General features: G+C 54.3%; 1 protein-coding gene across 1 annotated transcript; it reads right to left on the bottom strand.

Annotated features, from left to right (window-relative positions):
* Positions 1–6,432: 6,432 nt before the first annotated feature.
* On the bottom strand, positions 6,433–13,504 carry VAMP2 (vesicle associated membrane protein 2). Its single transcript, XM_006116171.4, has 5 exons — positions 13,378–13,504; positions 10,886–11,006; positions 10,634–10,792; positions 9,644–9,695; positions 6,433–8,497 (listed from the first exon to the last, which is right to left on the bottom strand). Coding segments are annotated over exons 1-5 (351 nt in total). The 5' UTR covers positions 13,380–13,504; the 3' UTR covers positions 6,433–8,480.
* Between the last annotated feature and the right edge of the window lie 436 nt (positions 13,505–13,940).

The following is a 13,940-nucleotide window of genomic DNA, read 5'->3' as shown; positions in this document are numbered from 1 at the left end:
CTCTCTCCAACCCCCTGACCTAGTCTCTCTGGCGGAGATTTAACCTTGTGTCCAGTCCTGGCCCTTCTAACCACTAGACTGCACTTCCCTCTCTCAGCAGTTGGAACCTGGGGGACTTGGTGCAGAATGCAGCATGTGAGATGCCAAAATGGCGGGGGAGGAATTCAGCTAGTGTGATGTAGAAATCGCAAGGATTGGGTGCAGGATCCAGCATGCAAGCCATGGAAATGGGAAGGATTTGGTGCAGGATCCAGAGGATGAGATGTAGAAATTGGGAGGACTTGGTGCAGGATTCTGTAGGCATCTGTATTCCCCATAAGCTGGGTTCTTGTGTAGCCACTAAGGAGAGATTCCAGTGGTACCCAGCTGATTTGCAGAGCACTTTGTGTTTCTACTGGTGGTGCACATTCACACATGCCTCGGTGCAAGTAAAAAAATGTATTCTGCACATGGATGGAAAAAAACCACTGGGCCAGAAATTGGAAGGATTTGGTGCAGAAACCAGTGGACAAGACATAGAAATCTTGAGGATTTGGTGCAGAGTGTAGCCTCTGATACGCAAATCCCCATCGTTCATGAAGAAGATTGGAACAATATTCTAGATGACTTTGAAGATTGGAAGAGCAGAAATAGGATGAAACTCCATAGTCCAAAACACAAAGTCATGCGCGTATAGTCAAGAATTTCTGTGGTAAGCCAGGGGCTTGTCCACTGGAAGCAATGAAGAAGGAAAGTGCTCAAAGTGAGTCGGTTGACTGCAGGCTGAGCTGGAGCCACTGATGTGATGGGATAGAGAAAAAGGCTAATGTGAGCTAGGATGTATCAGGAGAGGCATTGCTGGCAGAGCTAGATATGGGCTGGTGGAGGAGGTATTGGTAAAAACTCATCTAGGACATTGCATCCAATTTGGCTCACCTATGGTGAGGAAAGATGAATTCAGACCGGAACCAGGTGCAGAGAAGAGCTGCTAGAATGATCATGGGAACAAAGGACCTGCCCTAAGAGATGAGATATGAAGAGCTGTCTTGTCTTGCCTGACAAAAAGAGAGCTAACTGGAGGGGGCAGGACGGGAATGGATTTATTTATAAATACATCAGGTGGATTTGGCGCAGGACCCAGCAGACATGAGTCCAAAATTGGGGACAGTTGGCGCAGGACTCGGTAGGCATGATGCTGAAATCAGGGGCATTTGGTGCAGGACCTGGCAGGCGTGATGCTGAAATCGGGGGCATTTGGTGTAGGACTCAGCAGGTGTGATGCCAAAATCAGGGGCATTTGGCACAGAACCCAGCAGGTGTGATGCCAAATTTGGGAGCATTTGGTGCAGGATCCGGCAGATGTGTTGCCAAAATCAAGCAGATTTGGCACAGGATTGGATGTACGTGATGCTGAAATCAGAGGGAACTGGTGAAGGATCCAGCGTGTGTGACCCTGAAATCAAGGGAATTTGGTGTTGGAGCCAGTGTGCTTGATTTTGGCATCCTACAGATTTAGAGCAGGATTTGGTGTGTGAGATGCCAAAATCAAGGAGAATTGGTGCAGGACCGGGTGCACATAACACTGAGATTTAGCACAGGATTCAGCGTGCAAGATGCTGAGATTGTAGGAAAATTGGCATCAAATCCAGCATGTATGACACTGAAATTGGAGGGAATTGTTAAAAGGTCCAGCAGACATGATGCTGAAATCAAGGGGGTTTGGCGTGTGATTCATTGTGCATGTCACCAAGAAGGGCAAAGACTGACTGAAGCTAGATGACAACATTGCCCAGGACAAGTTCAGGCTGGGCATTAGAAACATTTTAAACCATCTTCTGAGATGGCCTCCCTCTGAGAATTGCTGGGGGGGGGAGCATAATTAGTTGTAAGAGGCAGACAAGTGGATGAGGGCCATTGTAAGGTGGGGAGTGGAGCTTGGCAGTCCTAAGGCGAAGGAGAACACATAACAGTTTCTCTTATTTTCTGAAAATCTCAGGCTTCAGGGCCTTGCACTTTCACCTGCAGGGATCAGGAAGGAATTTCTCCCTCTCTCCCAGATGATTGTTTTTCTTTCCTTCTGGAGCATCAGAGCTAAGCCAGAGTTGGGCCAGAGAGCTGAGTTGGCACCAAGCATTTTTTCTCTTTGATGCTTGGCTGGCTCAACTATGTCACTGTCTTTGGGGTTAGGAAGGAATTTTCCTATGATTAAATCGGCAGGGACTGTGATGGGCTAAAATCATAGACTACCCCGCAGTGGTCCCCCGCGGAATGATCTGGGCCGGGCCCTGCCCCGGGCATGTGGCCCTGCCCCTGGACGTGCGGCGCATGTGCGGCCCCGCCCCCGGACGCCCAGCATGTGCACCTGGATGCTCGGCAGCCCTGAAAGGTTGGGGACCACTGCCTTAGGGCTATCCCCGGGTGTGCTAACCACGGCATGAACGACCACCTTTCTTTCCTCTGGGGCTCCCCACCACTCTGTCCTGCTGGGCCAGATCCTCTGGTCTCCCAAGACACAGAGTAGGGATTACTGCCCCCCTGAAGAGTAACGCAGACACTGAACCAGGTTAACTCTGGGAGGGCTAAGCACCCAGGAAAACAACCCCAAAGGGGACCTAACCCCCAAATAAATCCTCCTTACTCCATGTAAAAGTTGTACACAGAGAAAGCTTGTATGGTCAGCCCCCTTTACCAATGGAAGAAAGAGGGGCACAGTGGTTGTCCCCTCCCCCTCCATTTCCCCGTAACAATTATTTATGCTGGGCTTGACAATAAACAAAAATGTTTCTATTAAATATAAATATAGGATTTAAGTGGTTGCAAGTGAAAACAGACCGATCAAAGTAAATTACTGAATTAAAATAAACAATGCTTAGCTAGTACTAATTCACTAAGCAAACTGTTACATATAAATTCTTACCCTAAATAGTTGTTCTTATCTCAGGTAAAGAGAGAGTCAGAGTTGATCTTTACTCTGATTTGAGTTTACAGCTACTTCAAAGTTCTTTGTATTTTCTTAGTGTGCACCAGGCAGTTAAATAAACTTTTCCTTCCTGGGAACCCTTTGTTCCCCACTCCCTAAGGAAAAATACCAGGTTCAAGATGGATTCCGGGAGGAGGAGGGGGAGATAGTCACATGTCTTTCAAAGACCAACCACAGTTGGAGCTTATAGGACAAACATGCCCATTCACAAGTCATCAGTTTGAGTATTGAGTCATTAAGCACTGCAGCACCAGTAATGGCTCTTATTAGTGTATTTAGAATTATAAACAGATCCACACTTCGTATTTCTAACTTCACATACAAGAATGACACATGCATAAGAATAGGATACACAGATTCATTGTAACTGTACAATTTATGTTACGTGACCTGTTTTGCATAAAGTATGAAATTATGCATATCCATAAGCCAATTTTCATAAGGCATGGGGGAGGGGGCTTATGGGAGCGAAGTTGGTTTTTTTCCCACCTTACTCTGCAGTAGGGGGCGGGTCTTTTCCAAGGATCCATCTGGATCCTTCTCAATCTTCTCCCACTTAGCAATTGGTGTACATCAATCGGTCCCTGTTCTCTCTGGCTGTGTCTACATTGGCGCGATCTTGCGCCAAAGCGGCTGCTTTTGCGCAAAAACATGCTGCCTGTCTACACTGGTGGGGAGTTCTTGTGCAAAACAACTGACGTTCTAATGTGTAAAATTAGTGCTTCTTGCGCAAGAACTATGATGCTCCTGCTCAGGAATAAGCCTTCTTGCGCAACTGTTCTTGAACAAGAGGCCAGTGTAGACAGGCAACATGAATTTCTTGAGCAAGAAAGCCCGATGGCTAAAATGGCCATCGGAGCTTTCTTGCGCAAGAGAGCATCTACACTGGCACGGATGCTCTTGCGCAAAAGCACATCTCTTGCACAAAGGCATGTGCCAGTGTAGACGCTCTCTTGCGCAAATACTTTAACTCAAGAACTCTTGCGTTAAAGAGTATTTGCGCAAGATCATGCCAACATAGACACAGCCCCAGTGGCACAAAATAGTTTATTGCCTGTGTGTTGTGACACTTCATCTGATTTCAGTTGTTGGGTTTGAGGTGCAGGTGTTGATGGCTTATGAGATGCAGGAAGTTGGGCAAGCTCCTTCCGGCCTTCAGCGCTACAACAGTATGTAATCAGCAGAACTGAACGGCTGTGTCTAGACTGGCAAGTTTTTCCGCAAAATCAGCTGCTTTTGCGGAAAAACTTGCCAGCTGTCTACACTGGCCCCTTGAATTTCCGCAAGAACACTGACTTCCTACTGTAAAAAATCAGTGCTTCTTGCGGAAATACTATGCTGCTCCCGTTCGGACAAAAGCCCTCTTGTGCAAATCATTTGTAGACAGCTTGTTTTGTGCAAAAAAGCCCCGAATGGCTAAAATGGCGATCGGAGCTTTTTTGCGCAAAAGTGCGTCTAGATTGGCACGGACGCTTTTCCACAAAAAGTGCTTTTGCGGAAAAGCATCCGTGCCAATCTAGATGCTCTTTTCCGCAAATGCTTTTAACGGAAAACTTTTCAGTTAAAAGCATTTGCGGAAAATCATGTCAGTCTAGACGTAGCCAACATGATGCAGAAATCAGGGAGATTTGGGGGACAACTGTATGCGTATGACAGTGATCAGGGTACAGAAATCAGCACACCTAATGTAGCTATCAGGAACTGGGTGCAGAATTCAGAATGTGAGCCCAAAGTCAGGGGATTTGGTATAGAATTCAACGTGTGAAATGAAAATACAGGAGATTTGGGCACAGTGTGTATGATTTAGAAGCCATGAGAAACTGGTGCAGCATTCAACATGTTTAAAACAGAAATCGGGGGTGTGCACAATTCGGTGTGGGTGATGTATAAATATGGGAAATTTGGGTGCTAAATTCAGTGTGTGTGACTTAGAAATCAGGAGGTATTGGTACAGAATGTAGCATGTTTTAAACAAATCAGGTATGTGATGCAGAATTCAGTGCATGTGATGTTGAAATCGGAAATATGGGTACAGAACTGAGTGAAACACAAATCCAGTGTGCAATACAGAATTCAGTGCATGTGATGTGGAAATCAGGAGAACTTGGATGCAGAATTCAGTAAGAAATAGAAATCTGGCATGTGATGCAGAATTCAGGGTATGGGGTGTTGCAATCAGGGATTCGAGGCAAAATTCAGCGTGCCGACAGGAAGCAGAGGGAATTGTTGAAAGTGCGAGAGAAACCAGGGCTGGCTGATGTGGAATTCAGTGTGGATGATGCACAGATCAGGGAAATGCAGTGTGGAAATGAGGGGATTTTGGTGCCCAATCCTGTTGTAGAAATGGACAGGGGCAGGGTTGGTTGTTCATGCAGCATCCAGCATGGGCGAAGCAGAAATCAGTGAATACTCCATGGAGAACGTGGCCAGGTGAAGCCCACCAGCTCAGGCTTTGTTGGCTGGTGGTGCCTGTTGCCAGCATGTCCTTGTGTCTTCACCCAGCTATAGACAAAGGGCCGAGCAGATCTACCCCAGCCTTTTTTCACTGCCTAGAGCAAGACAGCATTTAGCCCTGCATGCCTAAGCCAGATGGGCAGGTCTGGGGGGGCGCATTCACATCCTTGCCCAGCCTGGGGTAAAGTTGCCAGTTGTGCTAGCTGAGGGGAAAATGATTTGGACATGGGACGCGTTGCAGGGGTGTGTGAATGAAATGGATGGTGCTGCAACTCCAGGTACCATGTCCCAATACCTGACCAGAGGCTTGTCAAAAGGACCCATTCTGGTCTTAACTGTGATTTGTCAAAAATTTAACCCCAAGGTCTTGTTGGTACCAGGTTTGGCCTTGTGGCTAGGGCCAGGGTTTGGCCGTGCTGGGAAACTTACCAAAATAACGACTTCCTCTTGCTCTGCCCACTAGCCCCCACCATACCCCTCCCAGGGCCGAGGAGAGAACCCAGGAGTCCTGGCTCCCAACCCCGCCCCCTTGCTCTAACCCACCAGCCCTCACTTCGCTCCCAGAGTCAGGAGAGAACCCGGAGTCCTGTGTTTAGCCTCCCAGAGCCCTGGGCTGTAGGTGCTCACCAGCATCCCCCTGGTTTCCAGTTCCAAACTCAGTGCTGGGACCAAAGCTCCCTTGGCCCCTGCTGCAGACAGGTGGGGATGGGACTGTGGCCCAGCCCCTCCATCTCTCAGTGCAGAAAGCTGCCCTCGCTGGCAGACCCTGGCACTCACCCAGCAGTGACTGGTATGCTTGTTTTTAACCTGGCCAGTCTTGGGGAAGAGACACTGTCAGATATTAATGCCTTCACTGCAAAATGGTTATTGGGTCAGAAGGGATGCAGCCACCTCTGGGCTAGTTACACAGGGACCCCTTGCTTGGGGCTGAGATGCAGCCACCGTTGGGGTGGGGCAGCTGGTTACAGGGCTCCCTCCCATGGACAGACAGATGGCAACACAGACAGACGGACAGCGGCTTGGGCGTTCTCCACAGGACATTTATTTATTGTACATTTTTCACAGCATAAAGTCACTCCCCAATCCCTCCGCGCGGTGCCCCGTCCCCGCCTGCTGCACACATAGGGGAGGGAGGAGACTGACCCCCCTCAACCCCTCCCCAGCTGGGCTCTAGGGGAATCCAGCCAGTCCTGTCCCCCTGCGCCACCATCCACTGCTATCCCAGCTGTCGGTAGGTTGGGGGGCGCTTGTCCCACTGTGGGGCACAGTGAGTTCTATGCCCCACAAAGCTGGGGGGCAGCAGTGACACCTGCCCCCTGGCCTGGAGAAGAAACAGCTTCCCCCCCCCCCCCAGCACTTCACAAGCCATGCAGCCCCTGCTGCCAAACCAGCCTCAAACAGGGATGCAGGGGAGGGGAGGCAGAGACAGCCAGGTCCTTTACTCCCATTCCCTCCAGATGGGAAGCAGAGAACCAGCTGGGCTGCCACCCCCATGGGCATCATAGGGGACCCCGTGCCAAAGTCCCTCCGAGTTGGCAGAGGGGCCCCTACCGCCTCCCTGCCCAGCGAGCGGGGGTTTTAGCCAAGTCCTTGTCTGGGGAGTCACACACCAGCTCTACTTATGGGGAGGGGGAATCAGGCTATGGGGGGCCCTATAGGGGCTGTCTCGGAGCTGGGAGAGGTTCATGCTACGGGGCTGGTAAGGAAGGCGACTGCTAGAGATGTTGGACTTAGGGGGCAGGGAATGGGGGGAGGGTCACTCATCACACGGCAAGGATACAAAGCCAGGCAGGGCTCCAGTGCGGGATGGGGGATCCAGTTGGCCAAAACCCCCCAATCCATACCCTCCCGCCACCCGCAGAGTCTGATCCACTGCTTCCTGGTGGAGCAGAGCTGGGGAAGGGTTGGTCAGTGATTTTCATCACTGGAAATCGGTGCTAGCCATTAGGGGAATCACATTACCGAGCAGGGCAGGGCAATTCCCCCTCCATGCACACACCATGTTGGGGATGGGGGTGGGGGGAAGAGGATGCTGGCTCTGGGCTGCGCCTGCTTCTTCCCCCCCATACAAGACTCACCCAACCCCCTGCTACAGGATCATTGTCCACCCCCTACAGCCACAGGGCTCAGACCCTGCTAGTGGCAGGGGCACTCCTGGGCCAGACAGTCAGCAAACAGTTAATGGGAGCCCGCCTTGGCCACAGTTGAGGGGAGAGGTGGAAGTCGCTTGGCCACGGGGGAGGGGTGAATTTAGAGGATCCTCCCCCATTCAACCCTCTCCAAAGGGATTCCCCCCCCCCAAAAGAAAAGATAATTGCACAGTACAGCTCCAGGCATGGTACAGAAGCTCATAGGGTCAGAGGGGAAGAAGGAGGGGGAGTGGGAAGGGGTGGGAGAGACAGAAAGGGGAAGGAAATTTATGACACACACACCCCCTTGAATGGTGTTGAGATGCAGCCGTCTCTGGGGTGGGGCAGCTATTTATACAGCATCTTTGGCCCAGCGGTCAAATGCAGACACTACTGGGGCAAGGGGGTGGTTTACACAGGCACATTCCCACCTCGTGCTAAATTGCAGCCACCTCTGGGGAGGGAGGTGGCTGGTTATATACCGGCGTTGAAACACTGCTTCTGCCCAGTGTCTGTCCGAAAGGGCAGGGCTCAGGTTCTCAGACGTTTGGGACCCCTCTATTTTTGCAGGGCAGGGGAAGAAGGGTCCTTAAATTGGTCCTTAAATATTAAATTAAAACACTAGACACTGACAACACCATCAGGGAGAGAAGGAGGCATGGGGGGGGGGGAATCAATGACAGCTGGAAACCTAGTAATAAATCTACAAACAGACAAAATATAGAATATATATATATGTATAAATAAGTCAGCCTATATACAGGACGGCCACACGCACCGCACCACACGCACACATGCCACGGGGGGGGGGGGGAGGAGAGGAAAGGGGACTGGAAGATATGGGAGAGATTATGGGGGGGGCTTGCAGCCCCTTGCGCCTCTCCCGGCCGCAGCTCCTGGGGGAAAAAGGGGGGGGGGCTTTGGCTTCGGAGGGTCCATTAAGTGCTGAAGTAAACTGGAAAGTAAAGAGAGACAGGAGCAAAGAGGGGTTAGTTCAAGTCCCAACCAGCGCCAAGATGCAGCCACCTCTGGGGCGGGGCGGCTGGTTGCACAGGGACCCCTTGCCTGGTGCTGAGGTGTAGCCATCTCTAGGGAGTCAGGGCAGCCTCAGAGCCCTACTTGTGGCACTGCAGTTTAGGACAGGGCATGGGGCTTTATTCACAGAAAAGGGGAATCCTCCCTATTTATCCCAATTGTGGGGGAGTGGGAAGGGGTCCTCTGGAACCTAAGTATAGTGATTATGTCGCTATCTTTACAAATGATATGGCTGGGAGAGAAGGCATGTGGTATTTGAGGATGGGACTTTTCTGTTGCTTCAGATGAGTGCCTCCACCTTCAGCCCAAAAATACAGAAGAGGCCAGGGGCCACATTCCAACAGCTAGAGCGAGGGAAATCCAGGGAGTGAGGTAAGGAGATTTCAGGCCTAGCTCCTTCCTACTAAAACTGCCACCACATGGGTAAGGCCATAGAAAGCCTCGTCCCTTCCCAATAACTATTCGCTCATTTCACTGCATTAGGGATGGCTGTGGGCAGAGCAAAGGAAAACTCCAGCCCCTAAAATACCTTGTTTATCTACTCTTGGCCTGGACTGTGCACATGCAGAGATGGGTGTGGCCGATAGGTAGGTGGGCTGAAGGAAAGCTCTATCTCTTTTATTTCTGCACTATTAACTGAAGACAGATGGGCGGGATGTTGGGGTGGGTGGGGCTAAGGGAAGCCACACCCTTTCCCACACAGATATTTCACCCCAGTATTGCAGGTGTGATAGCAGGCATTGCTGAGGACTAATAATAATAATAATAATCCCACCAGCACTATTTAGGAGTGGATGTAGGCAGGGCTTGTGTGGGGGCAAAACCAAGATATCCACGCCCCTTCTATGTGTGGGCAGGGCCAAGGAGAGCCATGCCCTTCCCATAATCCACCCCTGCACTAATTAGCAGTGGCTGTGGGCAGGGCCAAAAGCAGCCTCACCTCCTCACTGCCACACCAGCATGACAGATGCCACCCGCCTCTCTCAGAGCCCATGAGTGGGTGGGAGTGTCCATGGGAAAAGAGGTTGCATGCTGCCCCAATGCCTCCCCCCCAGTCCCCACTCACCAATAATAATGATCAGGATGATGGCGCATATCACCCCCAGGATAATCATCATCTGTGGGGAAAGAATCCGTGAGCATCAGGGGGGGCAGGAAGGAGGTGGAGAAAGGAGCTTGGGGCCTGTCAGGGTACCATCGGGAGGGAGGGGGGGGAAGGTTAGGGGAGCCATGGGGCAGATGAATGAGGGGGTTGGGTGGGCTGAGAGGAAACCTGTGGGAAGATTGGTGGGTCATAGGAGGTCCTGGAGAGGGGAACAACAGATGGCTGCAGGGTTTTTGGGGGCCATGGAAGGGTTCAGTGGGGATACCAGGGCCACAGGGAAGCTGAGGGAGGAGTGAGAGGCCATAGGAGATGTCAATAGGGTGAAGGGAGCTGCACGAGGCAATGGGAAGCTGTAGGAACCAGAGATGGGGTAAATCAGTGCGTTGCAGAGGGCTATGGGAGACAGATGGGGAGCCATAGGAGGGCTGGGGGAGGGGGGGTCTGCAGAGGGACAAATGCGGTCTGCAGAGGAGGCACTTATAGGCAGATGGGCAGTTTTAGGTGTTCACGGGGGGGAAGATAAGGGGCTACTGGCAGATGGTGGCAGACAAGAGGGTGCAGAAATCAGAGGGGTTGGAGGTAGTTGGGGGAGAGCCATGTGGAGATGGGGGCTGCAGGGGAAGGGGGACAGCCATGGCAGGGGGGAATGTGTGTGTGCGGGGGACAGGTGGAGTAGGTGGAGCATGCCTATCGGCAGACTTCAGCTCATGGGGAAGCAAATCTATGGGCAGAGGGTTATGCTGCAGGGTGGGGCTATGGGCAGATGGGAGAATAAATGGGCAGCACAAGGAGGGGGGCAGACGGGTCCATGGCAGTGGAGCCAGGAGGAGGTGGTGATGAGGATACTATTGGCAGATGGGGGAAAAGAGGCAGGTAGGGGTGGGGCTAAGCAGAGGGGCAGACTGGGGGACCACAGGGAAGCAGACAATTAGGGGGGCCGCAGAGCCACACCTTGAGGTTCTTCCACCAGTACTTGCGCTTGAGCTTGGCGGCGCTGGTCTCAAACTGGGAGGCGCCAGCCTGCAGGGCATCGGCTCGGTCATCCAGTTCCGACAGCTTCTGGTCCCGCTCCAGCACCTTGTCAACGTTCACCCGCATGATGTCAACTACCTGCCAGGCAGAGGAGGGGGAGTCAGAGCGCTGGCCACAGACAGGACCCAGGCGTCCCGGAAGTGCCGGCACCCCCTACCCCTGCCTACTCACCTCATCCACCTGGGCCTGAGTCTGCTGCAGCCTCCGGTTGCTAGTGAGGTTGGGGGGGGGCGCGGGAGGGCCACCCCCTTCTCCTCCAGCGGCAGCTGGGGGACCAGCGGCAGGGGCTGACCTGGGGGAAGGGGTAGAGGGCAAAGGTCAGGGCAAATCCTGTGGAGAAGAAACAACCCTAACCCTGAACTGGCACAGCAGGCACTGCCCTTTGGTTCCACCCCATAGCAACCTGGTGCCCTTCAATCCAGCCCTGTGGATACTCCAGTAATGCTGGTGCCCTTCAATCCCACCCGTGTCACCCCCAGCAATACCAACCCCCCTCAATCCATCCGCATAGGTGCTCCCTGGAAATGCCAGCCCCCACAATCCTGAGCCCCCTTCTGTATGACCAGTGCCCCACAATCCTGTCCACTGACAATGCCCCATCCCCGCACACTTCTGGTGCCCCTCAATGCTGATGTGGGGAGAAGGGGCAGGGTGGTTGCCCAGTCCTGAGATGGGGGCTGTGGGGCACCAGTGGGCCCCCACTCCAGTGGCAGTTCTCTCTCTTGCACAGGGGGAATGGCATGAATGTGTAAGAACAGGGGGCTTGGGAGCCAGGACTCCTGAGTTGTCTTCCAGCTTGGGGAAAGCAGTGGGGTCTGTGGGGTGGATCCCATCTTTTCTTGGCCTGCCGCCATCCCCCTCCAATCTGCCCAACCCATCTTCTCCCCATTCTGCTGCCTTATCCTCCATCCACCCCCCATAAGTCCCAAGGCCCCTGCCAGCCCCATATCCTACACCCCACATCTCAAAACTGCCCCATCCTCCATCCTTCCACTCCTCTGCTCTCAGGCCTCTGCTAGCCCCTTACCCTAACTCCATTCTCCATCTCCTTGTGACCTTCCCATCTCCTCTAAAAATTAAAAATAGTCCCCTTTCCCCTGAATGATGCTGACCAGGGGGCTGGGCTCCAATGGGCCCCACATTTGGGGCTGGAGGACTGCAGAACTGGGGGTGGGGGAGATGCCCCCCTTCCAGGAAAGCAAAAAAGCAAAGGGGAGGGGGCTTGGCTGCCAGCGCGCAGCCATGTTCAGCGTCATCCAACCACCGGAGCTAAAAATACACAGCAGGAGAAATGGGGGATGCAGCCCCCACAGGGGGTACTGGCTTCAGCTGCCCCCTGTCTATGAGGAGGCATTGGGGTCCCACCCAGAAATGCAGCTACCTGGGGCTGCTGGGGAGAGCTAATTTTAAACCCACTTCCCCCTGACTGATTCCTGCCCCCCTTCCCAGGCCCCTGCCATGTCTCTCTGACCCCATATCCCTCTGCCTCCCCGCCCCATCCCCTTCTGCTCCCCACATATTCCTTTGCCCGTACCTCACTCCTGCTCCCCCCATATCCCTCTGCCCCTCCCATATCCCTGGGCCTCCTGCCCCATCCCCCTCCGCCTCACCCTCATTCTCCCCTTCCGCTCCCCCATATCCTTCTGCTTCCCATCCCACAGCACCCCTTTTGCCCACCCCCATACCCTTCTGCTTCCCCACAGGCCCACACCCCCATGGCATCCTCTTGCCCCCTGGTTCCTGCCCCCACTGTAGTACACAGTCGAGATCTCCTATGTGGCATCTGATGCTCCCCAGCTTAGCTAATGCTAACCCTGCACCAGCCTGCCCCCCCTCTCCGCAGGGGCAGCTGGGATTTGTTACCCCCACAGCCAATGCAGCTGTCCTGCTGTCCCCTTGCAGGGGGCACCCCCACCCCTCTGACACTCCCCGTTCATGGCAGGCACCCCCACCCCAGGTTCTTTCTTTGCTGCTGCGGGTGCCACGGGGTGTGATTGGCACCTGGCCCGGGTGGGGCAAGAAAACTGCGGATAGCTGCCGCCGGGGGGGGGGGGGGGGTAGCCGGTGCATTGCAAGCTATCGATCGCCTACCCTGCCTATGCTCTTGCCTTCCTGCACCCAGCCCCGGGGTGCTACAGCCCGGGCAGCACCCTATTTTTTCTCCGTGCCCAGAGGACGCTCCAACCCCTGCTTTGCAGAGGCCGGTTACGGGAGGATGGGTAAGCCACCCGGGAAGCATCATCTGCCTGCACTGAGCAAACCCCTACGCTAGATTCCCCCATCCCCCGAAGGGAGAAGTCCTCTTCCCCTGTTGGGATAGCGGGGCCGGGTTTTGCATGCACCCTGCTTTATGCAGCCCGGGGAGCACGGCACGCTATTTATCTCCTTGCACCTGTCACGCTCCTGCCCCACTGAGCCCATCCACTGGAAGGACGGAGAAGCCTCCTTCCTCTTCGGAGGCCGGGGAGAGGGAAGGGCCTGGATCTCCCGTGCCCCGGCAGCCAGGGGAGTATGCGGCTCCCGCTTTTGCTGAGCCCCGGGATTCGGTGAAGCCCCCAGCCCCTGTGGGGGCGGTGGGGAGCCCGGCTCTGGCATGCACCCGGGGTGATGCAGCCCGGGGATCATTGCACGTCGCTTCCCTTCCTGCATCGGGGGCTACTCACATGTCGGGGTCTGCGGCGGTGGCGCGGGCCGGGGTCTGCGGCTGGGCGGGCGCTCGGCGTGCGGCTCGGGTCCCTGAGCCGAGCGGGGAAGATGGCGGCGGGGCTCGCGCATCCGGGCACTCGGGGGGGGGGGGGGGGGGCGGGGAAGCGACTGCTGCTGGGCTGGAGCCCTCTGCAATCCGTGCGGGGGCGGGGCCACACGCGGGAGGGGCGGCAGAGGTGGGGGAGGGGCGACATGGGGCAAATAAGGGGGCGCTGAAGGGGGCAAGAGGACAGGACAGGGGGCGGGGCAAAACAGCAGATACAAGGGCAGGGCAGCCGAGGGAGGAGGTGAGGGGACGGGGCAGGCCTGGGGAAGGGTGGCAAAGGGGACAGGCGAGGGAGTGCCCCTGGGGCAACAAGGGACTGAGGCAAATGAAAAGGAAGGGAACAGAGGTGGCAGACCAAGGGTCAGAGGAAGGGGGGGCAGGTATGGGATACTGGGGGCAGACAACAGGAGAAAGGTTTATGTGGCAATAAGAGAGGCAGATAAAAAGAGAGGGGCCAAATAAAGGGTCCTGACA

Source organism: Pelodiscus sinensis, chromosome 24 (assembly GCF_049634645.1).
Source record: "Pelodiscus sinensis isolate JC-2024 chromosome 24, ASM4963464v1, whole genome shotgun sequence".
NCBI lineage: Eukaryota > Metazoa > Chordata > Testudines > Trionychidae > Pelodiscus > Pelodiscus sinensis.
This window is presented reverse-complemented; position numbering and strand designations above follow the sequence as displayed.

Bases quoted from the DNA above. Each gene is read 5' to 3' on its own strand.
- VAMP2 (XM_006116171.4), bottom strand. The intron at 10,793-10,885 runs GTGAGTAGGCAG...TCTGCCTGGCAG, and splicing joins CTCAGGCCCAGGTGGATGAG to GTAGTTGACATCATGCGGGT. The intron at 9,696-10,633 runs GTGTGGCTCTGC...CTTTCCCCACAG, and splicing joins ACTGGTGGAAGAACCTCAAG to ATGATGATTATCCTGGGGGT.